The sequence below is a fragment of the Penicillium arizonense genome (genome assembly GCF_001773325.1).
Source record: "Penicillium arizonense strain CBS 141311 chromosome Unknown PENARI_contig002, whole genome shotgun sequence".
NCBI classification, from domain to species: Eukaryota; Fungi; Ascomycota; class Eurotiomycetes; order Eurotiales; family Aspergillaceae; genus Penicillium; species Penicillium arizonense.
The window spans coordinates 568802-592130 of NW_019173279.1; the positions used below are offsets into that span (position 1 = coordinate 568802).

Genomic DNA, 23329 nt, shown 5'->3' on the forward strand with positions numbered 1-23329 from the left:
GGTTGTGGTAAACACGCCTTGAAAGGGGGAACTCCTCAGGCAATTACATGCCCTACTTGAATGAGAGTCTATGTGGAGGAATCTGTGTAATCCCGCTGAATCTCAAAATTCCCCTCTGACCTGAACGACAAATGTGCCACTTAGTGCCAGGACACTGTGCAGCAACAAATCATCATTGTAAGCAATTGGCATAAAACCTAGGAACAAATAGGGCCTTTAACTATAGTGCGGTGGCTAGCAGTGGACGGTATTCTCGAAGCAATAAGACAGCAACAACGGTTAGCGAAAATCATTCCGGCTCGCCTTGGACTCAAGAACGGGTTTAGCTTCCGCAACCCGGGGATCGAATTAAAAAACTGTTGTTTGTATTTACTCTTCCAGATATCAAAAGCTCAAAACATCTTACGATGGCCATATGAATCAAATTTTGAGGGCAGACCGGTAATCTGAAAAACATCCAGATTGTCTACAACGTCGAATCTCCACTGCACGCTCCCCCATGCAATTTGTTAATAAACATTTTCAATAATCAGCCTCAGCACTTCAGTCCGCATATCTTACTACGTCACAGGAAGTAGGAGCTAATAGATCAACTAATTTGGATTGGATGTCCAAGGCTGACAATTCACTCAAGATCAAAAATCGCCCCCCTCAAAAGACTCATCCTAGCCATATGTTGGCCCGGCGCACTAGGCGGTCCCATTGACCAGCTTGTCACAGTTATTCGTGCTGAGCGAAGGATTCACCTCCATAAACAAAGTCCAAGCAATCTTATTCTTCACGCGAACCGTAGTGTAAGTTTCCTGCAATGCCTCGTTCGTGACAACATACCACTTGCCACAACGAAGGGTGGCCCCCTCAGCAATAGTCGCGTTATAAGGAGGCGGCCTCTCGGGAATCCAATATCCATCGGCGTAGCTAGGCGACGTTGGATCTATAGCAGGGGCAGTATCATTCGAACTACCAGCCTAGGACGAGAGACAAATAACATGCCCGTACGCGACATGGCTGACCGTCTGAAGATTGGAGCAATCGTAATTGATCCAGGGATTCTATTTGCGTAGTGAGCTTCCATCATTGTATCCGACGCTCTAGGCCTTCTCGATGGAGATGTAAGTGTCGTTGCTTTTGATGGCGTAAACGGTTTCACATTGGAATCGCATGCATAGTTCCGTGCCGACTACAATGTCTTCGTATACAAACAAGTTTACGTGCCCTATGAAGAGAGCTGCTAATAAGACTTTGTACTTAGTAGCAATCGAGTCGTAGGTATCGCCTATAACGGTAATGTATTTGATGCCCGATACGCACGAGTCCGAGGGATTGTATAGGTCGATTGTTAGCTAGAGAGGATCTAGGATATCGGTAGGGATATTGAGGCCGTATTTTGAATTGATGTATTTTAGTTAGGATTAGAAGGTAGTATCGTACTCGGAGTAGGGTGTTAACTGCATATTTTGAAAGCGGTCGATATAGTAGGATAAGCAGAGTTCAGTAGTAGGCATATTGTTAATATCAAGGTTGAAGCCACTGAGAACGTCTATGTGTAATCATATAAGGATCGATTAAATAAAAGTAAAAGAAAAGGTTTGGACTTACCACCACAGTATTTACCACTCGTAAGATCCTTAGCATAGGTTTCATTCCACCCTGCCCATATGCTTCCGCCTATCATATTTAATGAGGCCTTATTTTTTCGTACGAGACAGGGGTTCTTAGGTCAAGCGGCGGGCCAAGCCGTCGCAGATGTGCTCTTTGGTGATTTCAACCCCGGTGGTCGAGTGACAATGAGTGTTCCTTATGATGCTGGTTCCCTTCCTGCGTACTACAAGTAAGGTTGCCACTGATTCGGAATGATCATAGCGCTAAACATGATCATAGTCAGCGCACTACCAAACCTGCGAGTCACATACCTTACTACCTCGATGTCCCAAAGCCTGTACTGGTATGGCAATAACTCCTTCAGCGCTTCTCGCTTTCAAGTCCGAATAAATCGAGACTGAGCGCCTCACTTGTAGGTTGTCACATCATTGCTAATCATGATTCCTAGTATTCATTTGGATATGGATTGTCATACACGACGTTTTCTCAGAATTTACAAAGTGCCAAGTCTACTTCTGAAGGTCGCAATAACGGCACTTTCTCGCACGGCGATACTGTTGCCTTTACTGTGTCCGTCACAAATAAGGGCACTGTGGCTGGAAGAAGCCATGTTCCCGAGGTAAGTCGTAAATTCTCCGGCCTGAAGAGACATATGCCTCTTCCTATGCCGCCCCGGATTTCATTCTTCTCCTATGGCTTCCAGTTTCTTACACTAAAGTAGATCTACCTCCTGAGACGTTGGGGGTCGTCCGTTACAACGCCCAATAAGCAGCTCGTCGCACTTACTCGCCTTGAAATTAATGCGGGAGAGACTGTCACTGCAGTGTTGGAATTGGAGGTGGACCGCTATCTCCCCGTTATCAATCGCGAATATGAGCGCGTATTGGAGGCAGGGCAATACACATTTGCCCTAATGGACGACGGATCACTCGACGCCCCGACAATCGCAGACGTTACACTGATCGTTGAGTCCTCGCACACATATCAGAAGTACTAGAAATATGCGTCCGCTGTCCAAACCGTACTAGATCATTGGTCACTCTGTCGGCATGCTTTGCACGGGAAGCCACGCGGGCGTTGAATGCCATGTTAAGACAGCACACCAGATAAGAGTCAGACTGAACCCATGTCCATAAAACAGAGAGGGGTAGTTCTGAGACTATTTGATCAAAATGTCATCCTATTCTCAATCTCTAGAATTGTGATGGAAATCGGGTCATAGAACGCACTCAAACTCATAGATACAGCTCTCTTGAGCCATCCCTAAGCATCCCTAATCCATTTGACTGTGGCGCTTTCAGCGCGCAATCTCTCAGTAGAAAAAGCATGTCGAGCTTTCTTTTGGGCAAACGCGCCGCCACCGCCATATCCAAAATACATGGCAAATCATCCTTAAACAATGCTGGGTATTTCAAGTGTGAGAGGACCCATACAACTATTGTCACACTTAGTAAATCCGAAGAGAAAAAGATGACTACGTTCAATCGGAAAATAGACTCGCTGAAGAAAGATCTTTCAAGATTCCCGTGCCAGGTCGAAGATTCAATCAAATTGCATGTCTTTAGCCATCCCACTGCTCGTCTTCGTTCAGCTCTGGGAAGAAAGAACGGATGAACTCTCCGGTGATTGGGTCATAGGGGAAATGCGTGTCGCCTGCGCTACGGTCATGGGTATTCGGCCCAGATGGAAGTTCAGCGCCCAATAAATCCGCAAGATTTGATTCAATTTCACCCCGGCTTGCGACAGAACCTTCCCGTGGATATGGTCGCGATAGACGATCGTCGTGGGTATACAATGTCCTGGGGTCAATTGTTTCATCCAGCTGCTCAAGCAAAGACGGGTCCGCAGGATCAACGCATGGCTTGGCCCGCTGCTGGTTTGGACGGAATGGTAAATTGCGAGTGTCGTATCCGAGCTTCAGCGCCAGCCGAGAAAGTGCACCTTCACACAGCTGCCATGCACGTCGCGATGCGATGCTATGCTGGGACATTGTGTAGAGCCATTGGACAGACTTTTTCCCGAGACGTATAAGACTGCTTTCTTTTCCTCGAATATGGACGCAGCCAAATGACAATTCCAAGATGATTACTGACGCTGTCTGCATGATATAGTGAAGAATACACCACCATGGACAGGTCTGATACAGGTAGATTGTGTTTGGCTCATCTGGCAACAAATCGAGCATGTGTGTCGCAGACTCCAGAGTCGACACGGCCATGTCGTGGGTGAAGCCATGCGTATCGCGATCCGTGTGCCGGCAAAGGCACGGCCGTCCTAGCATGATTTGTGTGCTATAATAGTGGAATGCCAAGCTTATTTTGAACCGATAGGCTTGGCTATTCTCTTCTTCCATATGAGTGAAATCTAGCGCAGATGGAAGGCATGATACCCAACTATCGACGCTCGCTTTTAGCTGGTTGATGCGGCTCTTGATCTCTTCCCATGATAGCATCGCACACTCGACCGAGTAAACTCGGTTCAAGATTTCTTGAGTCAAGACTGTCAGATCGCAATTGTATAGGAAGTAAAGTGCGGCATCGGCAGGTAGGGCTTGAAGCCATGAGAGCCCAATTAGTGCATCCCGCGTTCGTTTGCTGTCCACTAGGCGTAGGTACGGACTCGTCATTGCTCTGTTCAGGCGGTTTTCTCTCATTTCCAGATCTTCGAGAAACCGGGCAGCCGAGGGCTCTAGCAATTGATCTTCGTTGAAGGGAAGCGGCAATTGAGAACTAAACATATTCATCGAAATTGCTGTTTTACGGCCAGTCATCAATCCCAGCTTGTGTTCGACAGTGAATAGACACCACCAAATTCGACAATGTGACTCTTTGATGAGACCTGGAAGTAAGTGGCTGTTATTTCTCAAATTGATACCGAGAGAGATTGCGGATCGAATTGCCAGGGCCGAGATCCTCCATGCCCTGTGTGTGCGTTTAGATTCGTTCGGCTGAAAGGGTTGAGATGGCATACCTATTAATCTGGTTTATAGACAGCAGGTGAAATGCAATCAGCCCCTCTATTTGCACTTGTTGGAGGTCAGGATGTTGAAATAGGTTATCGCCGCCCATACTAAGCATTCTAGCACGGGTCAGATATAACAGATGGTCTTGGGCAGACCCTGGCCCTGCTATGTCACTGTTACAAGAGTAGTTCGATGTTATCGCAAAGATCATGTTCAGCAGTGCCATCCATTTGTCACCTGGCAAATGGATCCCATCAAAAAAGTTTCTGTATTGGACAGAAAACTGGGTCCGGTCAATAATGGGGTATTGCGGGTGAACCATGAGCAAATAAGTTTCAAACAGACGATCTGCTAGCTGTCGGTGGGGCACCCAATACATTTGTACTGCCTCCGGAACACTGATGCTCAAGTCATCGATATGATAGTCGATGCAGTGTGGAGGAATTCGGTCACCGGAGCGGCTATCATCGTTACATGTTGATTTTGACGGTTTGCCATCGCGCTGCTCTTCTTCCAGTAGCCTTTTTAGCCATGTGATTTCTGAGCTTTTACCCATAAATCCTGTGGCACGAGAACTTTCAGTCTGATTGAGGTCCTCCTCAACTCGATCCACCGCCTCCAGTGATCCAATGGAGGAAGGTGAACTGGATTGCTCAGGCTCAGCCTGGTCTTGGGACACGCTAAGGGGCGTCGCATTGGACACATAACCTGAATCTGGATCATACTAGTCAAAAGTTAGACAATGCATAGATTCCAATGCAACCTTTGCGACACGGATCACGAACCTTGTGCAGTAGATCCCTAATACGCTTAGCAGGGGAGCCGGGAAGATTCCCCATCTCATTCAGCATAGTCTCATACTCTTGAACTTTGTTTGAAAGAGCTTTTAATTGCCTAATATTGCACTTTGGTTTAGCTCCAAGATATCAATATATCAATAGACATGTATGCTCATTGCCATTGTTGACTAGGCAGTGATAGGTGTTGAGAATACCTTTTTTGTCTTTCACGCGATGTTAACGGATACGAGCATCCAATGTTGAATTCTCGACATTGTCTGCAAGCCGGAGTGTCACCGGTGCATTTTATTTTCCGCTGATGACATGATTCACATGCCCGTGGGACTCGGTTGCCAGAGGGTCGTGGGGTGACGAATCGTTGCCGAGGAATTGCGACTTTCATTAGGAAAAACAGAGATTCCGGTGCAAGAGTATATGGTCTCTCAATCAAGGATGAAGTTGGATTTGGATTGCAGTGTCTTTTGATTACATTGTACCTGGTGTGGCAAAATCAGTGATGTCATGTTGCAGCTGCCTCCACGTCACGGGTTTAGATATTGCCAGCTAAACATTACTCATTTATCCAAGTCCAGTCGATACGGTCAGATAAAGAGGTTTAATTATCTGAACACCAACAATTTTCGATATGGATCAAACATCTCTAACGGAAAGACGTGGGTGCTTTGAATAAAGTCACTATGTAAGCCTACTATGTAAGCCTACTATGTAGGCATATGTCAAACCTCGGAAGCTCCAACATTTAAGCGGGGTGTGAACTAGACAAATTCCAGGAGCCGAAAATCTCAATAGATGACTGTTGCAACTGGACTACGTACGTAGGACGAGAGACTAGCGCAAGCTAAGACGGAACCTTCTACGCAACCACGAGAGAGAGCAACCTAGTGAGGCCGCCTAAAGGCATTGGTCCGATACAAGCAGGTAAATATATCTAACTACTAAAGCACAGTACAGTAGATTTCAAATTTTGTTATACCTCCACGCTCTTACCACTTGATTTTCGGAAAAAGGATCCGCAATATGCTAGCTTATTTTAGTTCAACGTAACTCCGACAAACCCGTATTGGTAATGGCCGTACTATTATGAATGGGTCATCATCATTATACCGTAACTAATACCCCATGGAGTCACGCAGAACCGCTTGGTGGTTCTGATGATATGGCAAGTCTTCCACCATCTTCACGCCTGCCCGTTATGACCCATCCCATCATCCTTCCCAAATGTGTCGCAGATTTCGACCACGCTCGCCAGGCATAATATAAAGGGCTGTGCTTAAGCCTAGCTCTTGGCTATAGTTCCGACCGAATTGAACCTTAGCCATCACGCTAGGTAGAAGATTAGCGCTATATTTTCTCACTCGAAGGTTAAACTAATGTTATAACTAACTTCGTTTAGGTATCTAGTCTAGACTATGTTACTAGGCAAGTCGCAAAATTACATTTCGTCATCACAATCACGAAGGCCATAACCACAACGATGGTAAAGCCCATTTCTATGCTAACGGCAGACTACGTTTTGGTACAGCCTCTTGTGGTATACATTTGAGATATGCAATGTTGACGGTTGGCTGTCCGATGGCGGCGACTAACTATATGACGAGGGAGGCGGGCGTGGAGCTATAACGGGGTGGGAGTGGCATAAGGAGACCTCGGACCACTAAGCGCATGTTTAATTCAAGCTGTCTTTCTTCATAAAGGTTGGTTGCGTGGCACGGGCCATTGTCTCCGCTAGTGGACCGAAGATTTCGTGCAGGGGTGGAGGTATTGGTCCACTGAAGGGAGACTCGCATCTTGGCATTGTAAAGGAGGATCTGGAATACTATGATGATGATGACAACGATGATGAGGAAGCGGGGTATTGGTCGACATTGAATGCTCGAGAAAACGGCAAGACCCTGTACAAGCCGGCGTTCCCGTCTGGGACAGACGAGCAGCTGCATGAGTCCCTGAGCTTTTATCTCTCACATGATTATGCACTGCCTTCGCATATATGGATCCATGCTTTGTTGATACGCTTCCGTTGATGCCATGCTTTCAAAGACTGGAAAGAGAAGTTAGCCAAAGACAAGGCCATAGTAGCTGGTACAAGGATTCGACAGTAACAGGCCTCAAGCCAACTCACATTCCCTTTTAGCTTGTTTACTCTCGGCCGTGTCATGCCACAGCCTCAACAGCCATGTAGCAACCAGTGCATCCCTCAACTCCTGTGGCATAATCCTCGTAATGGATAATTTACATCTGTCATCCTCTTTTTCATCAACAGCCACCTGTCTGCCATTGGAATCGCTCCATTTATAGCAATTGCGACCGACTTTCCAATTTGGGTGGATATCGAACAATAGTTGTTGTGTGCTCTCGTCAAAAAATGGCTTATTCGAGGAGGTTTTCTTCGGGCTTAACATCACTTTGAAGGACGTCCTCCGAAGCCGTGCCTCAGAAGTCTCGAGGCGAATATTGCCCACCATCTCCGGGACCGCAGAAGTGATGTAATACCTAGCAGGTATGTCGGTCCGGTATTGCGCATTCACAGGGTGGACGAGGTTGAAAAGTCGTCGGCTTCGCGGCGTGCCATCAGTGACGCCCTCAGTCTCTGTCTCGAGCTCAGGTACACCGTGCTCGACTCTTTCCACTGCCACGGACGAGTCCTTGTTCGAGATTGACCTGATGTCACTGTTTAACTGATAAAGTGGGGTTGAAGTTGCAGCCTCAGCGAAGACAAATCGTCCCGACAAAAAGAGGACGGCGGGCTCAAGAATGTCATTTGAGGGTTTTCCACCAGTTTTCTCGTATGATTCAGTGTCCGAATCCATTGTCTTGTGCATTGAGTGGGTCCGAATCTCTCAATATTCCTAGCAATCCAGTATGCGATTAACTTACTGATTGCGCAAGGTATGTTCAACGATAGATATCAAGAGTAGTAAGTAGTATGCTTTGTGGTCTCAGTTGTCATAGGCCGTAGTAGAGTGTACCAGTGATAGACCGCCCGAGGTCGACACCCAGGGACCTCCCCTGGGTTTGCTTAGGTGGGGATAACATTAGTTACATAAGCAGTCGTTTTGGCCCCGTTTGTACCTTGTACGTCATGTGGTGTCAGGCTCACCTGCCTCAACAGTCCGCGGGTATGAAAGACAATTGTATGAGGCATTTTTTCTCTCTCCTCAAATGAGGTTCTTTATGACCATCAGAAGACATGGACGCGCCAAGTTTGGGGGCTGGGGCGAGGCAAGCCGTGAATAGCAAGATTTAGGCAAAGATGGACGTTGGAAACTAATTTAAAGCAAACACCGGGGATCTGCACGAGCTAATTACGCCAAGCCGGGGTTATATAATCTCAGCTTTGAGTGGAGCTGTTCGGCGGGTGTGGCTGTGGGCCCCGGGCAACTCGCCAAGCAGAAACAAATCCCGGAGTAGCCTTCTTGGTACCCCCGTCCTTGGCCAGGAGGTACACAGCCCTCCAGGCCCAAAGAATCGGATTATTATTGTATTGCAGGAATTAATTAAAAATAACCAGCAGTCTAATAATACCCGTTACCTAATAAACAGTAACGACAAACCATTGATCGTGAATTTGGAGCCCCGGAGCTGTTGCAGCCGGCTTCAGCCAACACTTTCCTTGATGTGCACGTCGAAATACACACAGTCATGCGGACTGCTTTGAATGGCATACTCGCCGCAGCGCAGGTCATCGCCACCTGTTTCATGGCTTGGAAGGCCCTTTCACTTTGGGCCGGTACGCCTTACCCGGTGATGATAGTGACTACCGAGTCTATGGTTCCCGCGTTTGCCCCAGGAGACATCTTATTGATCTCCAACCACCATCAAAATGTCCACATAGGCGATCTGCCTGTATGCTGGTTACCTCATAGGGCGTTCCCAATGGTTCATAGGGTGCTTCGGGTGTCGTATGAAGAGCAAAGCAATCCAGATTTGACGTATGCACTGTGCCAGTCGTTGTATTCTTGCAGTGCGCTAATTTCAAATATACTATAGCCAGCTCATCTTGACAAAGGGAGACAATAACCTCATCGATGATACGTTATTGTATCCTGATGGCCAGGATTACTTGCTCCGAAGCCAAATCATCGGGTTTGTCAGAGGTTACATACCCTTCATTGGATGGTTCGTAATCGTCCTACAAGATTTCACACGCCTTCGGGAGGTCGCTGCCACGTTATGTCGGGTTATTGGCTTTACCATTTGATCTAAGGGAAGACCTGCGAGTGAATACAACATTGCAGCCTCATCAATAGACTCATAGTATTGGGTGTAATAAAACGTGGTAGACCTTAGGATAGACCCAAATTGGGGATATGCAGAAAAAGAACACGAAAACCCATGTTATGCCCGCAACCGTTCGCAACAGCGGTGAAAAGATCCCTCTCAAGTTGCTCCATACTTTCATCTTGGATATCGCTGTTTCCCCGGCGGCGGCAAGGAAACACATCTCGAAGAATAGGATGTCTCGGAATAGTGCCGCATCCCCCAGTGACCATCCAACCAATGCGTGTGAGAAGCCAGATATTGTGAATATGAGCAACGCGGTTATTGTCTTTTCCAACCTTGAGCCCGGCTGTACTCCCAAAAAGTGCCGAGAAACAAGGCGTGAATAATACACGTATGTAGGTATTGTCAACCTATGCCAGAACCGGCCCCAAAAGCCTCGCACGCTGTACGCTTCCATTGGGCTCCCAAAGAGAGGTGGCCAATCTTCGGGATAATCGAATCGCAAGATGGCCACGAACACAATAGCCAGAAGAGAATGATAAAATTCTAGAAAGAAATAAGCGCGCCAAATCCATTGGACTGACATAATGGCGCGAACTTGGATTTGATGGGATGATAGCTGGAAGGCAACTTCCATTTCGGGCGAGAAGTCGGCTACGACTACTTGCCCAAGCGCATGAATGAAGACTTTCTGAAAGACAAAGTGCTCGAACGCCCACAAAGTTGCTGCCTTCGTTGTCCGATTGAAGGAGAAAAGTGCTCGAGATTTAGAATCACTTGGCGCCTCCTTTTCGAGGGCCGAAAGCTGTAATGGTAGCTTTCGAGGATTGTTCCAAGTCCTGTAACAGTCGACGAAGCTCCAGTCATGTGTGCTAAGCTCTGGATTAACAGCATGCTGATCAAAAACGAACGTCTTTGTCGAGTAAAGGAGATAGAAGACCACCAAGCTTGCGAAAGTGCTATCAGCCCCAATCATCCAAGACAGCCTATGGGACGTGGCCAATGACATTAGAGAAAATAGCCAGATCGGTCCCAGCAACAGAAGACGGGTTTGCCGGCGAGTTTTGAGACCGATAATGTTGAGCACGCTCGCTATCATGTAGTAGAACAACGGTGAAAGTGGCTCGGGATCCATGGTCTGCAAAGTGTTTGTAGTTTGACAGTAGGGGACAAATGTGAAAATAGCAGATATGAAGATTAAGATGGTAATAATAAATAGCTTCTTACTCTTAACACTTGCGTAACATTCCGAAACCATTCCGAAACCCTCCCCGAGATGCTGTGGATGTGAATTCCCCACTATCACTGGAGGATTCCGTAGATTGCCCATCCATCTTTCTCAATGGCCAGGACAATGTCAAACAAGGTATGCCCTAATCCGTCTATCTGACTACTCAGACCGCGCGTTCTTTACTGCCAATTGATATATTGAAATAGCAGTCATGAATCTATCTAACATTTTATCAGACCATCTATCTGTTTATGGTGCCTACCTTCCTCATCAAGCTTGTGAGGCAATAAATTGTTGAAGTTCCGGGGTCTGCACTACTATTTTGGGGGCCAACCCCCACTGTCATCTTGATCATGCCGTTCTCTATGACCCACAGTATTGCTATGGACCAATTTTGGTCTTCCAGGTTTCTAAATCGCTCTTTCCCCATAGAGCCCCTTCTGATCCGCTCGCATGGAAATTTGTGTGTGATTGGCGTATTGGTCTGCAGCGTAAGGCACCCCACTTTCCCTGGGCGAGGGCGTGGGTCGGTCAATCTATGTATACTTGGCCCCCTTCGAGTTATGTGTTGTATCATGCTGCAAACCTGCCTTGAGCCAATTTGTTTACTTCGGGCAAGCTGTGGACCCAAGCTAACTAGGTGCGAGCGAGAAATGGCCCCATATTCCTGTGTAGACCTGACCTTCACGAAGGATCCTAACGTAACATCCTTGGGGCCATTACTTGGCCTCAATTGAGCACCTGCTTCAACCCACGGCATGATTTTTGTCAGATCATACGTCAGCTACCATTTACTCATGAATACTAACTTTGACGCTACCTGCTTTAGTCACCAGTTGGATTATGAGTACTTCCTGATCATGGAAAGTTATGCGAGATATCATGAGTATGCCTTTTGTCGTGGGTTGCTCCGGATGGGTATAAAACACCCATCAACCTTCATCTCTGCCTTTCTTCTTCTTCTCATCATACCAACGAAGTCTCACACAAATTTCCAAACGAAAATCTCAAACTCTTCCAATCAATAAGATGACTCCCATCTCCCTCAAAGCAGTCGGTGGCGCCGCAGCCGTATACCTGTTGGGTCAGCAGATCCATTGCCCTTTCGTTGCCATTCCTCTTATCGGTGATGCTGTTGCCATGACTGTCGCTCAAGTAGGCTCAGCTGCAGCTAGTTTCGGCGGTGCAATTGTTGGCGCGCATTTTGCCAAAGCGAGGGATCTAGAGGGGCGTGATACCCAAATTACCGCCCCCGCTGGAGTGCCTCAGTACAACTTCGATATGTGCGCCGAGAGCTTGTCCGACCCGTCGGTCACGGTCACGGTTAATGGTCCGGTTGAGAACAATGGTGAGCAGATAACAATAACACTCAATTTTGAATCACGCTAACCATTCTCAGGTGTCAAAATCGACGGCCTGCCTTCTACCTGCATGGTTCTTTCAACCGTTTTCGACGGCAATGCTGCCGGTGGTCCGGTGCCGACTCCCTGTGGCTCTGCATGCCTTCTGTACAACAACCTGAACCAGGATGAGTATGGACAGATGCAATCCACCTTCAACAAGTTGAAGAATCTATAGAGCTCTGAGGCATATTTTGCCAATGGTGTGCTCGTCCAACTAGGAGGTTAGGGTCTTCGTCTTGGTGTTGTGTTGTTGATAGTTTTACTGGAGGAGGTTGAGGCCTTGGAAGCCTAGTAAAATTTACTCTCAGCATACATAGGACAGTTCATGGAATCATTTATACACTTGAAACACTTGCTCAATACAGTTATTATTGCTTTCAAGCATATAAAATCCTATGTATTTCGTTGCTTTTGACACTTATTTTCCAAGACAGTCCCAGGTTGTTTTGGACATCTTCAATGTAATCCTAATAAAACGTATTTGCGGTTGCTCTATCATGGAAGAACACCGTCAAACGGGATTAGAACCAGACTGCCATTCCGTGCTGATTCCCCTATGGCCTCCTTCCGCGGCTTTTGAGTTGATATAGGAATTGCCTGAATGAGTGTCCTTATATATTGTTTCTGGATATCTTCCCACCCTAACCCTCGGTATACTGGATAAGCGCTGATTGTAGCTTTGTATATTGGTATACCCCATGGTATATGGCTTGCGGTATATGATCATGGGATTGGTCTAACTGCTAGCCGTGGCGATGAAAATGGGCCAGAGGCAGATATTATCCTGTGTGTACAGTTTGCTTATAACATCTGGAATTATTTTCCCGAATTCTTCTTTCCAATGTCGACGACGAACTTGCTCGTTCTCCCCTTTACGTGCAGTGTATAGAGCCTGATTGCAGTAACGATAACCATAAGAGTCCAGCGCTCCCCCAACGCGCCCGACTGACCATCCATCAGCTCAAGCGTGAACGCATGTGTCAGACTGGGCCAGGCCATAACCCATCCAAGAAAGGCGACAGTCTCACCATGTTGGCCTGCTAATGGAGACGAGGACGAAGATGGTTTTTGGACGCTGCTACTGCCGCTCTGCTGGGGTGTTTGTTGACTAGACGAGAGCCGAACCAATTTAAACCCATTTCTGTTGGCTTGATCGTCACCCTTCTTGACCTTCCTCCACGCAAACTCCTCCCGCCGCTCCTCCTCGCCTACCTCGATGGAAAAGTGGAAGGCGATGTCGTTGCTTGTGCCAGGTTCGGCGCGCATAAGTTCCGTATCCATGTGGTCAGACTTCTGGTCCGGATGAAGTGGCGGCAAGAAGATGATGCCGTCGGGATTGAACGCATGGAGGCCGCGCGACTCATCGCCGGCGGCAGCAAGAACTTGATCCTTGGTGCTCATCCCATCGCGCAGGAGAAATCCCGTTCTCATCCCCAGCGGAGGTTTGCCGCTATAGCCAGTTTGCATCTCAATCAGACACAGACGTTCCTTGGAATTCGCACCACAGAGATTCATAGATTTCCATTTTGTCCACTGGCCATGTACACTCATGGTTGATGGAAGCGAACCATAGCGAGATGATGTGATCAATGCGTCGTCGTAGTTGGGCATCGCTTCACTTTCCTGGTGTTTGGCCATGATGTGACTTAATAAAAGTTGAGAGGATAAATCTAGGACGCTGGACGATATCGTTGACTTTGGCTCATAGGCATTGATTTCGCTGGCTTTACATAGTGTACTCCGTAGTGACTCCGCCACTCCCCAGCTGCAGGATATTAATGTTTTCAGTGGGTCAATTATCGAGTTGGATCATTGATTGGTCTTGCTGAACTCCTTTTGGGGCCAAAAACACACGGGGAACCTTTCTTGGCCTAATAATTCAATTTAGTTGAAATTAAATCAATTTTCCAAAATAGTCAACTTACCCGTTGAGCACTGTCAAAGCCACTCAGGCGTTTTATCGTTCTCTACCTGCGCCAAGACATTTGGCTTCCATGATTACGACCATTGCGCGATCGGCACGCAAGGAACAGTCACCCATGTCCCAGTGGACTGTTTAAGACTGAAGGACTTGCGAAGAGAATTAAGGAGGAAGGTCAGCGACTCGTTCAACAGCGTGTCGAGTCTACCCGAGGCTCAAAAGGTGAATGAGGTAAACCAGAGAGCGTGTAGCGGGCCAGGACAGTCAAGGTTGTGCTGGGCTTCGCCGAACCTTCACAGTAGTTTCGAAGTCGCGCTACGAGGGCAGCCCAACAATGGGAGCGGCCATTAGGCCACGATAGGCCTTGACGAGGCTCTAAGTCCGTTTCAGGAAGTGGGGACAATCTTTATGCACGTACACGGAGACATATAGTTGTTGTAGCCGGCATATCGCTTCGCTGTCACCCCCTAAGGTAGTAAGCTATCAATCATCGTTATCAGATAAGGCAGGGCTTTGAATTACCCATGAATTACTCATGCAAGTAGCTTGCTTAATTGACCTTCAATTATTAGCCCTCAACATTCTCATTCCACAAATCATACCTTTCGGCTTCCCAGGCACTTTTCTTGTCCAGGACATAGCTAGCCACGATTCTGTGTTCAATTCTTCTAGTTATGTTTATTCTGTGTCAGTTTGAGGGTGTTACCCAGGCAGTTTAGAAATTCGCATCGCATGAAATACCCGCTCGCTTGGGCGACTTCAATGAAAGCCCGTCTGCTAAGATTATAAGAACAAAAGTGGTGGACAGTTAAATTGAGAGTGGTCTTTCCGTATTAAGATTAGCCCCATGTCCAAACCTTGCTCGGGAATTAAGAAAGAGCATGGAGGTTAACTGATTTCGAAAACTACTGTATCTAGCGGGTGCCATAGCTTATCAAGGTTCCCCGTTCCCCTTAGCCCGAGGCCACTTTCTTTACTTTCTCATGCTAAGTATTAAATCTCTAGTGTTAAAAAAAATAGCCATTGGTAATCTTGAATGTTCATCCTACAGCATTGTTCTACTCGACGATGATTGTGGCTCTCGCCTGATACGAGTGGGTTTCACTTAAGTCCTCTTCCGACAGATTTGTAGGGGCGAGAAGTGTGCTCCATTAATAGTAACTAATTACATTCCATAGGTGTTATGTCTCCTGCGTGAATCCATGTCCCATTGCCACGATAATCCCTTAATGCTTAGCAGATTCTAGGAATCATCAGTCTTCTGTCCGGAAAATGAACGAGTCATAGTAAACTGCTTACCCTTGTGGACATCTGCCTTTGTGTCATGGGATTTCTCGTCTTTCTTATCAACAAGCGCATCTTTCGCAGCGCTGGCACGGGTGCTTATATTGGCGTTGGAATCCTTGGCGACATTTTTGTTGGTCTCCTTGGAAGCCTCGGCACCTTTGCCCTGGACGGTCTCTGAGACGTAGTTGGCAGCATCCTAATATGCTTCTAGTCAGTATGCGGGGTAAGGTTATTGCTAGTCGTCTTGTTTGCTAACCTTAACAGTCTCCATTGTGAATATTCGGTTGGTTGTTGTGTTGATTGGTAGTAAGATGTGTGATGTGTATGATAGTTAAGCACTCTCAAAAGTCATGAGGCATACGTTCCGACGGAACTATTTATATGAAGGGTAGCTCAAGCTTTCCTACGTCATCACTTCACGATCCCGGCGCACGTACGGGGTACGATTTCGTCATATACTGTGATGTTGGCTGACAAAAAACCAGCATTCAAGATTAAACCACCGAGTGATCAAGATTTCCGTATGGTACATACTCAAAAGTTGGAAGTGGCGTTTAGGACAGTGGCGATCACGGATACCCTACCACGGATACCCTACCACGGATACCCTACCACGGATAACCGGTCTTGTGGGACATCCCTTGATACCCCAACCTGGCCGAACTTTGTAATTTGAGGCTCACTATCTGCAATAGTAAGCTATGTCTATCTCCTAAGATGTTATTACATCCTCAGCCAGTCCTCTTCAAACCCATGTAATACAGCTCTGGTGGCCAGAAATCAATAAACTCTATTGCCCAACGTCAAGGCACTGCATACTCCCTGTTATCCTTATCTACGCATTGAAATCGAAGGGTGTGAAATATAATTCATAGATAACTTTTAACGCAGCTTGAGATCAAGGCCAGTCTACGTTTGTTTTGCAAAATTTATCATAATCGAAGCAATATGTTTCTGGGTCAGTGGCCCCTTGTGTTGCTTCTGGATAGATGTTACCGGTATCCTGCTGCCGGTATCGTGACCCGGTAAACGGGCGTACGTTCCAGTCAACCCATCCCTGCTCTTATGTCACGCTGTGAAACTGCCAGAAGATACCTTGATTTTGTTTCTTGGCATTACCTCAACAATCTACCCTGTTATTGTATTTATCTGCCTGGCAACTCTTATACACCCAAAACGAAGTAACAGAATGCAAACATCTCAATTACAATATATACCATCATACACCGGACCAGCGTCCATGCCAGTCTTGAAAGCTACAATAATTGGTGATCGATTTACCACACCACAAGCAGAACTTACCGACTTGTTGTACACACCTACCTAGTCCGTCAAATTACTCCCCACGCTCAGAATCATGCCTATGATGAAGTCCGTCCGCTTCCATGGACCGCATGACGTCCGTGTCGACGATGTAGAAGAGCCGATTTGCGGGAAAGGTCAAGTCAAAGTCCGTTTAAGACCATTTATCAACATCCTTTTGCCTAACGTAAACCTAGATGCGGCCTGCCTATGTTGGCATTTGTGGTACCGGTGAGCTTACTCGTTTTATTTTAAGTCTTGTTGATTGGAATCATATCTCTTACAAGGGACAGACTTACACGAGTACATTGGTGGCCCAGTGCTGATCCCTCAGCAACCACATCGGATCACTGGCTCTGCATACCCAGTATCCATTGGACATGAGTTCGGAGGGATTATAGAAGAAGTCGGTGAGGGTGTGACGAATGTTGCTGTTGGACAGCGCGCTGTTGTTCGTCCGACGATCTTCGATGGAACCTGTACCCCTTGTAAGCAGGGATATAACCACTGCTGCGAGAATATCGGGTTCATAGGGCTGAGTGGTATGCTCCAGTTGTTTACTATTGAATATACATTGATATAAGGCTCACATGTTCAATATTTTCAGGGTATGGTGGAGGGATGTCCGAAAAGATTGTGGCACCAGCAGGACATTTCTACCCAATTCCAGACACTTTCTCATTAGAAGCAGCTTCGTTTATCGAGCCTCTTGCTGTCGCGTGGCACGCAGTCAAGATTTCGCTGTTTAAACCCGGGGACTCGGTACTCGTTGTGGGCGGTGGTCCAATCGGACTTGGCTTATTACAAGTGCTGAAGCTCCAAGGCGCCAAAAATATCATCGTGGCAGAGCTAATGGAGAATCGCAAAAGTCTCTGTCTACAGTATGGCGCAACGCATGTGGTTGATCCAAGGAAGGTAAATGTTGCGCAGATGACCCGAGAGTTAACCAATGGAGTCGGCGCAGACATCATTTTCGATACGGCTGGCGTGGAGAAGGCACTCCTAGACGCAATTCCAGCTTGTCGCACTCAAGGAACAATTGTCAATATTGCTGTGTGGGAGAAACGCCCGTCCTTCCCCGTAAACCAGCTGATGTACAATGAGATCCGGTATGTGGGTGCAGCATTGTATGATGAGGCGTCGTTTTTGGATACAATCCAAGCCTTGAGCGATGGTAAGTTGCGCAGCGTCTTGTCCTACCCCATGAGCTTGTTTTTCGGTTTTCTACTTCTGCTATAACATGGCTCTTTTGACACAAACTTAGGTCACCTGAAACCTGAGGCAATGATCACCGCACGTATCTCCCTTGGCGAAATAGTGGGGAAAGGATTCAAGTCTTTGCTAGAGCATCGTGATCAACACTGCAAAATCTTGGTGGAAGTACAGTCCTGAACGGGCAGTAAGCGATCGACAAGTGATACGTGTATGTCTTTTTATTGAATAAAAGCTAGACTCAACTGAATATGAGTGTAAAAGAGTGTTCCAAACCGTCTCTCCAATTTCCACGTCAATTGACGCATTTATCTTAAGGCAGAATATCCCACGTTAGGCGTTGGATCGTAACTGCTAGCTCCTTGAGAGCCAGCTGATTCGAGGACGATCAGCTCGTTTCCATTTCATCGAAAGAACACATCATCGCATTCAAGTTCCCACTTGAAGAGTCGTGATAAGATAGAATCTCCGAATATATAACCGTTTTCCAGACATCAGCTGGGAGATCTGCTTCGCAGTAATTCCAGTTAAATTGCTCCGCCGCTGCAGGTTCGTCTTCCGGGTCATGGTAGGGTGCAAGGTATTGCGCCTGGAGAGCCTCTTCTGCCGAGCAGCGCTTCTCTGGATCAATCTGAAGCATTCTCTCTAGCAAGGGAACAGCTGGATGCCTATTAGTAAGGATTAAGACTTTAAGAACGTATAATAACGTACCCTTCTCGTTAGCGTTAGGAATAACTCTTGAGAGAGGTTTTTGTGTTTGCTTTGGTAAAGAGCGAATGAATTTCAATGTCTAAGACTGTCAATTTCAGGTAAATGCCTCAAATATAGGATCACTTACGCTTTGACTGCTCACATTTGCAATCACGTCTTCTGGCGGGCTTCCAAGTAACTGTGTGATCACACAGTACTGATCGATATGATCTTTTCCTGGGAAGAGTGGTCGGCCCATGATCATCTCGGCGAAAATGCAACCTGCGCTCCAGATATCGACTTTCTCGTTATAGCGCTTCCAGGTAAGCATAACCTCCGGAGCCCTGTAGTATCTAGTCGAGATATAACCGGTCATACGAGAGTCCTGGGTGCGTGCTAGGCCAAAGTCGCAGATTTTTAGATCGCAGTTCTCATTGACCAAGATATTGCTCGGTTTAAGATCGCGGTGTACGATGCCCGCTGAATGTACATATTTGAGTCCGCGCTGGTTCTGATTTAGCATTGAAGTTGATCCGTTTGCTACCGAGGGCCTCACTATAATCTGATAAACGAAAATTTGAGTAAATTGGTCGTCGACCTTCTTGGTCTTTAGCAGAGTGTGGAGGTCCGTTGCCATAAGATCCGTCACGAGATAGCTTTTCGTAGTTAGCTGTGCTCAGTATAGAACAAGGAAGGGGGCGAATCTGTACATTTCTTCGGAGGGTGAAACGAATATGTCCCTTAAATTGATAATCTTTCCTTGGTTAAGCCATGATCCAAGTACAAGATTGGGAGACGAACGTTCTCATGTTCAAGCTGTATAAGCAATTTAACCTCGCGGAACATGCGCTTCGTCACTGCTGCTGTCCTGAATGGGTCGCAAAGCTTTTTTACCGCGACTGTTCGATTTGTAATTTGATCTCTTGCTGAACTATAACAAAAGGGGCTTATCAGAAATTGCACGTCGTGATACGAGCTGGTAGCATACCACACGAGACCAGATATGCCCATTCCAACAGGCTCCAACTGGTCATATCTAAGTCTATATTCAGCAATTATCTGTTGGCCAGCGTAATGATGTTAACCTCTTGGTGGTTTCAAATACCGAGCCCATAATGTCCTTACGAGTGAATTGGGCCAGCGACGGACCCATCTTAGGCGAGAAGCGATTGAGATCAAACATGCTAAAAGAAAATGCCCGTTGCAACGGAAGCAATATCCCAAAAGTGATTTGAAAGCACTTGTTGGAATAAAGTGATGAAAATTACCATCCTGGTACTGAATACGGAGCTGAAGTAGATAAAGTAGCGGAAAAGGACTCCGGAGTTAACAACAACATGGGTTGTGCGGTGGCAATTTTGTGTAGCGGAAAAGGACCCCGGATACAACACAATAACGTGGGTCCTTGCAGTCGTGCGGTGGCAATTTTCTGTAGCGGAAAAGGACTCCGGAGATAACACAGTAACGCGGGTCATCTCTGTCTTGCGGTGGCAAGTTGTTGTGACCAACCATTATGGCCAGCTACAGTAGAACGGAGCAAAGCCAAGGAAATAATTCAATTGCAGAAGCTTGGAATACCTCAGGTATCAAATTCCCCACACTCCGCGGATCGCCTTATATCATTGGTGGTTGATTTATCCGAGCCACCCGGGGAACCCTACTTGCACCTCCTTGAAAGAGACAAGGGCGCTAACGATTAAGAGATCTCCAATCTCTCGTTAGACAGGTTGCCGGGACGCGTGTCTCAGTAAATATGGCCGAGAAACAGGGACGTATTGTAAATCAATTAATCTAAATCAAACATTGGTTCACAGTATGAATGGCTGATTTCATTTATAATGCGTCGTGAACTGAGTATACATGTACTCTCAGACATAACGTTAAGCTAGGTTACATGTTAGGTAAATCAACGTACCAATCAAAGATTTCGGCACAAGTCGCTGTGTCATCCACCGAAGACGCTGGAGAGACTGTAGACAGGTCTGTTTTCAACCCCTCCTCGTCTGTTTTCATTCCCCCCTCCGACTTATCGGAACACGTAATATCCAAAACAGACGGACACTGCAACGAGCTCTTCTCGAGGAGTTTTTGTGTCATTTTTGTGAGCTGTAGGTTGATCCGATCGTCCCCGCATTTCGCGTGCGCAAAGACCCCGTTTTTGAGCCGCCAGGTCTCCTCTTTCAATTTTTTGACCTCAGCTAGGAGTGTGTTCCGCTTGGCTGTCTCTTTTTGTAGCATACGCTGGATTTCCTCGCGCTCTTGCTTCTTCTTTAAGCGGCATTTGTTCGCAGCAATGCGGTTGCGTTCGAGATACCGGGTCCTCTCTGGGCTGACAGCGTCTTGGGAAGGCTGAATCTTCGAGCCACGCCGTGGCCGGCTTTTGGGCCCCACCTGCGGCCTCAATTCTTGATTTAATGGGAGGTTGGCTGTCTTTTCGCTGCCTTGTTTGGTCCGCAAAGCTTCGGAAAGGAAATCACCTTCTTTGCAAGTGATGTGGGAAGGGTTCGACCAGACCGTAGCTGCCGGAATCACGAATTGCGTGTCTGGTTCTAAAGATTTTATGGTACTCGGATGCTCAAGCATTGTAGCCATCGCGCGATGTAGTCTCCGAAAGAAATATCGAGTTATGATTGTTGAAATATCATACTCTAGGAAGGAAAGGACATTAGAAGTATTGGGGAAGGTGGGATGGCAGAGGAGTTCAATCTTGGCTCTTATAACCATCACGAACCAACGCTTAACATGTTATTTCAAGATCCAGGGGTGAATAACCAGAATCCGGATCATGATGTCGGTAGCTCAGCAGCTCCAATGGTATGAACGCACATTGTGGGCCGTGGTCGAGATCTAAAGCCACCGCAGATCACAAGCCGACAGGCGGAGGCCAAAGAACCGCCAAATACCTGCATTTGCAGCATTGCCCAAGGGAGGCTCGCGCCGAGATACCACCAATGAAAGGCAAAGGTTTCCAGGATGGAGAAATGGCTTGTACAGAGTCGAGGCTATTCGAACAAAGCCTGGCCCGTCAGGAATAATGATCATCACAGGTGGCAAACGGGGACAAAGAGAACGCTCATAGGTTCACATTATATCCGGCATTATGGTACATTTAGATAAACGTCCCTCGATTGAAATAAAGCCAGATTGAGCTGATTTAGATTCTGAAACTTCCCAGAGGCCAGGAGATCGTGCAGTTTCTGTCGGAGAACGGTGCCCTTATTGACGGAGGGCGTGTGGTGATGTCACATTTTCTGGGCTCGGTTAAATGTGCGATATATCAGACAGTATGAAGCATATTTGGTGTGGTAAGCGTGGCATGAAGTAAACACTGTGGTTCCATTACGCAGGTAATCAAGATCCTTGTACTTTATAACTTCTATACACCAGATTCCTTGGTACCCCACCTCGAAAACCATCCCTTGGTACGCGCAGATCTTCAGCCCCGAGTGGTCACAAGAGTCGAGTCGCCCAATTTAACCCACAGACCATGAGCTTCCCCACATGATTCAGAGTGGAGAGCAATTTGTATTGCAGATTGCGTAGGCTGCTGGCTGCAGCAAGCATACTATCCTGGGAATCTCTTCCAGGAACACTGGAACACATGGCAGCGTCAAAGCACCGCCCAATGACAGTCCACGAAGCATTAGTCTAGCTAAAAGCATGTACCTGGGGAAGGGGATTGTCGATTATCCTGAGATGATGTCATACAGGTTCCGGACACACTCTAACTTTACACTAGCGAGTGAGTACAAAAGTACATGTAGGGTAAGCAAGCAACCTTGGAAGACGATTGCCCCACCTCATCTTTCCGCTTGACGCCGGATCGTACCAGCTGTCATTGGTTTGGCAGTTTGTTACCGCATGATAGATATCGCTTACAGTAGAGAAAACGCGGGATTTTGTGTAAATTAATTCTATATTTCAATCGGTCAAGTCTATATTAGGTTAGGTCTACCTCTCCCCGCCAGATTTCATACACAAAAGCATACACATGAGACAATTAAGTGCATCGCGATATATGAGGACTACATACTTATCTCGCGCATCTCACCCCACTCACTTACACGTCTCGGCCTAGGAAAAAGATGTAAGTCCCATATCATGTTTACCCTACCAGACAAAGCTCGGTTCCCGTGCTAATCCTCAGCAGGCCTTCTGCGACCGTCTTTGTTTCTATAAAAGAATGGTTTCGCTGTACAAGCAACGATCAATTTGACCATCAAAATCGACAAGCGATCACTCATGATATGCCACCGAGTCCTTCATCTTCAAACAGGAGGCAGGAGATCATCGCTCCTCGCGTGAGCACTATACCCTGCAAGTGTTGCCGAGAGAGCAATACACAATGTGACAGAACTATCCCGAACTGTTCGTACTGCCAGCACGAACAGCTGCTTTGTTTTTATGTTGAGTCTAAGCGTAGGATCAGATAGTTGGTCGATAAGTATATATGATCATTGGCTATGACACCTTTCAATAAGTGTTTGGAAACGAGTAATTAGCCTCTGTTGTGTTGGGCGGTAGGTATATTTTGGCAGTTGTAGCAATTTGGGGCCAAGTTGGCCGCCGAAAATGAAGAGGCTAGCCGGTTGATATTCACCAGGCAACCATTGACTCTATCATAGTTCAGCCAAAAATGGTCAATATTTAAGACATCTCCATATCGTTGGGCTGAACAGTTGGGTATGAAAGTGCAGT

At 46.9% G+C, this 23329-nt stretch overlaps 8 protein-coding genes across 8 annotated transcripts, besides 2 other annotated features; 4 read left to right on the forward strand and 4 right to left on the reverse strand.

The window, feature by feature from the left end:
- Positions 1–1787: 1787 nt before the first annotated feature.
- On the forward strand, positions 1788–2599 carry PENARI_c002G07525 (uncharacterized protein; the record flags this gene model as incomplete). The annotated part of the gene is made up of 4 exons (XM_022627651.1): positions 1788–1831; positions 1882–1945; positions 2051–2221; positions 2324–2599. The coding sequence occupies 4 exons, from the start codon at positions 1788–1790 to the stop codon at positions 2597–2599; spliced, it is 555 nt and encodes a 184-aa protein (XP_022492838.1).
- Positions 2600–3163: 564 nt separating this feature from the next.
- On the reverse strand, positions 3164–5415 carry PENARI_c002G05737 (fungal specific transcription factor domain-containing protein; the record flags this gene model as incomplete). The annotated part of the gene is made up of 3 exons (XM_022627538.1): positions 3164–4523; positions 4573–5288; positions 5350–5415. 3 exons carry the CDS (start codon positions 5413–5415, stop codon positions 3164–3166), a joined length of 2142 nt encoding a protein of 713 aa, XP_022492685.1.
- Positions 5416–9003: 3588 nt separating this feature from the next.
- PENARI_c002G01973 (S24/S26 family peptidase) lies at positions 9004–9562 on the forward strand (the record flags this gene model as incomplete). The annotated part of the gene is made up of 2 exons (XM_022627272.1): positions 9004–9293; positions 9352–9562. The coding sequence occupies 2 exons, from the start codon at positions 9004–9006 to the stop codon at positions 9560–9562; spliced, it is 501 nt and encodes a 166-aa protein (XP_022492213.1).
- Positions 9563–10927: 1365 nt separating this feature from the next.
- Positions 10928–10951: a sequence feature (Short protein (PENARI_c002G09426, OGE57460.1) was converted to a misc_feature.).
- A 101-nt stretch (positions 10952–11052) lies between these two features.
- Positions 11053–11106: a sequence feature (Short protein (PENARI_c002G09426, OGE57460.1) was converted to a misc_feature.).
- A 739-nt stretch (positions 11107–11845) lies between these two features.
- Positions 11846–12394, forward strand: PENARI_c002G03790 (uncharacterized protein; the record flags this gene model as incomplete). The annotated part of the gene is made up of 2 exons (XM_022627390.1): positions 11846–12164; positions 12216–12394. 2 exons carry the CDS (start codon positions 11846–11848, stop codon positions 12392–12394), a joined length of 498 nt encoding a protein of 165 aa, XP_022492608.1.
- Positions 12395–13035: 641 nt separating this feature from the next.
- PENARI_c002G04279 (uncharacterized protein) lies at positions 13036–13857 on the reverse strand (the record flags this gene model as incomplete). Its single annotated transcript, XM_022627433.1, has 1 exon — positions 13036–13857. The coding sequence occupies one exon, from the start codon at positions 13855–13857 to the stop codon at positions 13036–13038; it is 822 nt and encodes a 273-aa protein (XP_022492401.1).
- Positions 13858–15366: 1509 nt separating this feature from the next.
- PENARI_c002G09673 (uncharacterized protein) lies at positions 15367–15698 on the reverse strand (the record flags this gene model as incomplete). Its single annotated transcript, XM_022627808.1, has 3 exons — positions 15367–15383; positions 15440–15623; positions 15684–15698. 3 exons carry the CDS (start codon positions 15696–15698, stop codon positions 15367–15369), a joined length of 216 nt encoding a protein of 71 aa, XP_022492952.1.
- A 1086-nt stretch (positions 15699–16784) lies between these two features.
- On the forward strand, positions 16785–18121 carry PENARI_c002G03363 (2,3-butanediol dehydrogenase; the record flags this gene model as incomplete). Its single annotated transcript, XM_022627362.1, has 5 exons — positions 16785–16877; positions 16927–16960; positions 17017–17271; positions 17337–17903; positions 17994–18121. The coding sequence occupies 5 exons, from the start codon at positions 16785–16787 to the stop codon at positions 18119–18121; spliced, it is 1077 nt and encodes a 358-aa protein (XP_022492786.1).
- Positions 18122–18254: 133 nt separating this feature from the next.
- PENARI_c002G02196 (uncharacterized protein) lies at positions 18255–21223 on the reverse strand (the record flags this gene model as incomplete). The annotated part of the gene is made up of 5 exons (XM_022627287.1): positions 18255–18314; positions 18423–18601; positions 18653–18731; positions 18780–19287; positions 20547–21223. The coding sequence occupies 5 exons, from the start codon at positions 21221–21223 to the stop codon at positions 18255–18257; spliced, it is 1503 nt and encodes a 500-aa protein (XP_022492960.1).
- Between the last annotated feature and the right edge of the window lie 2106 nt (positions 21224–23329).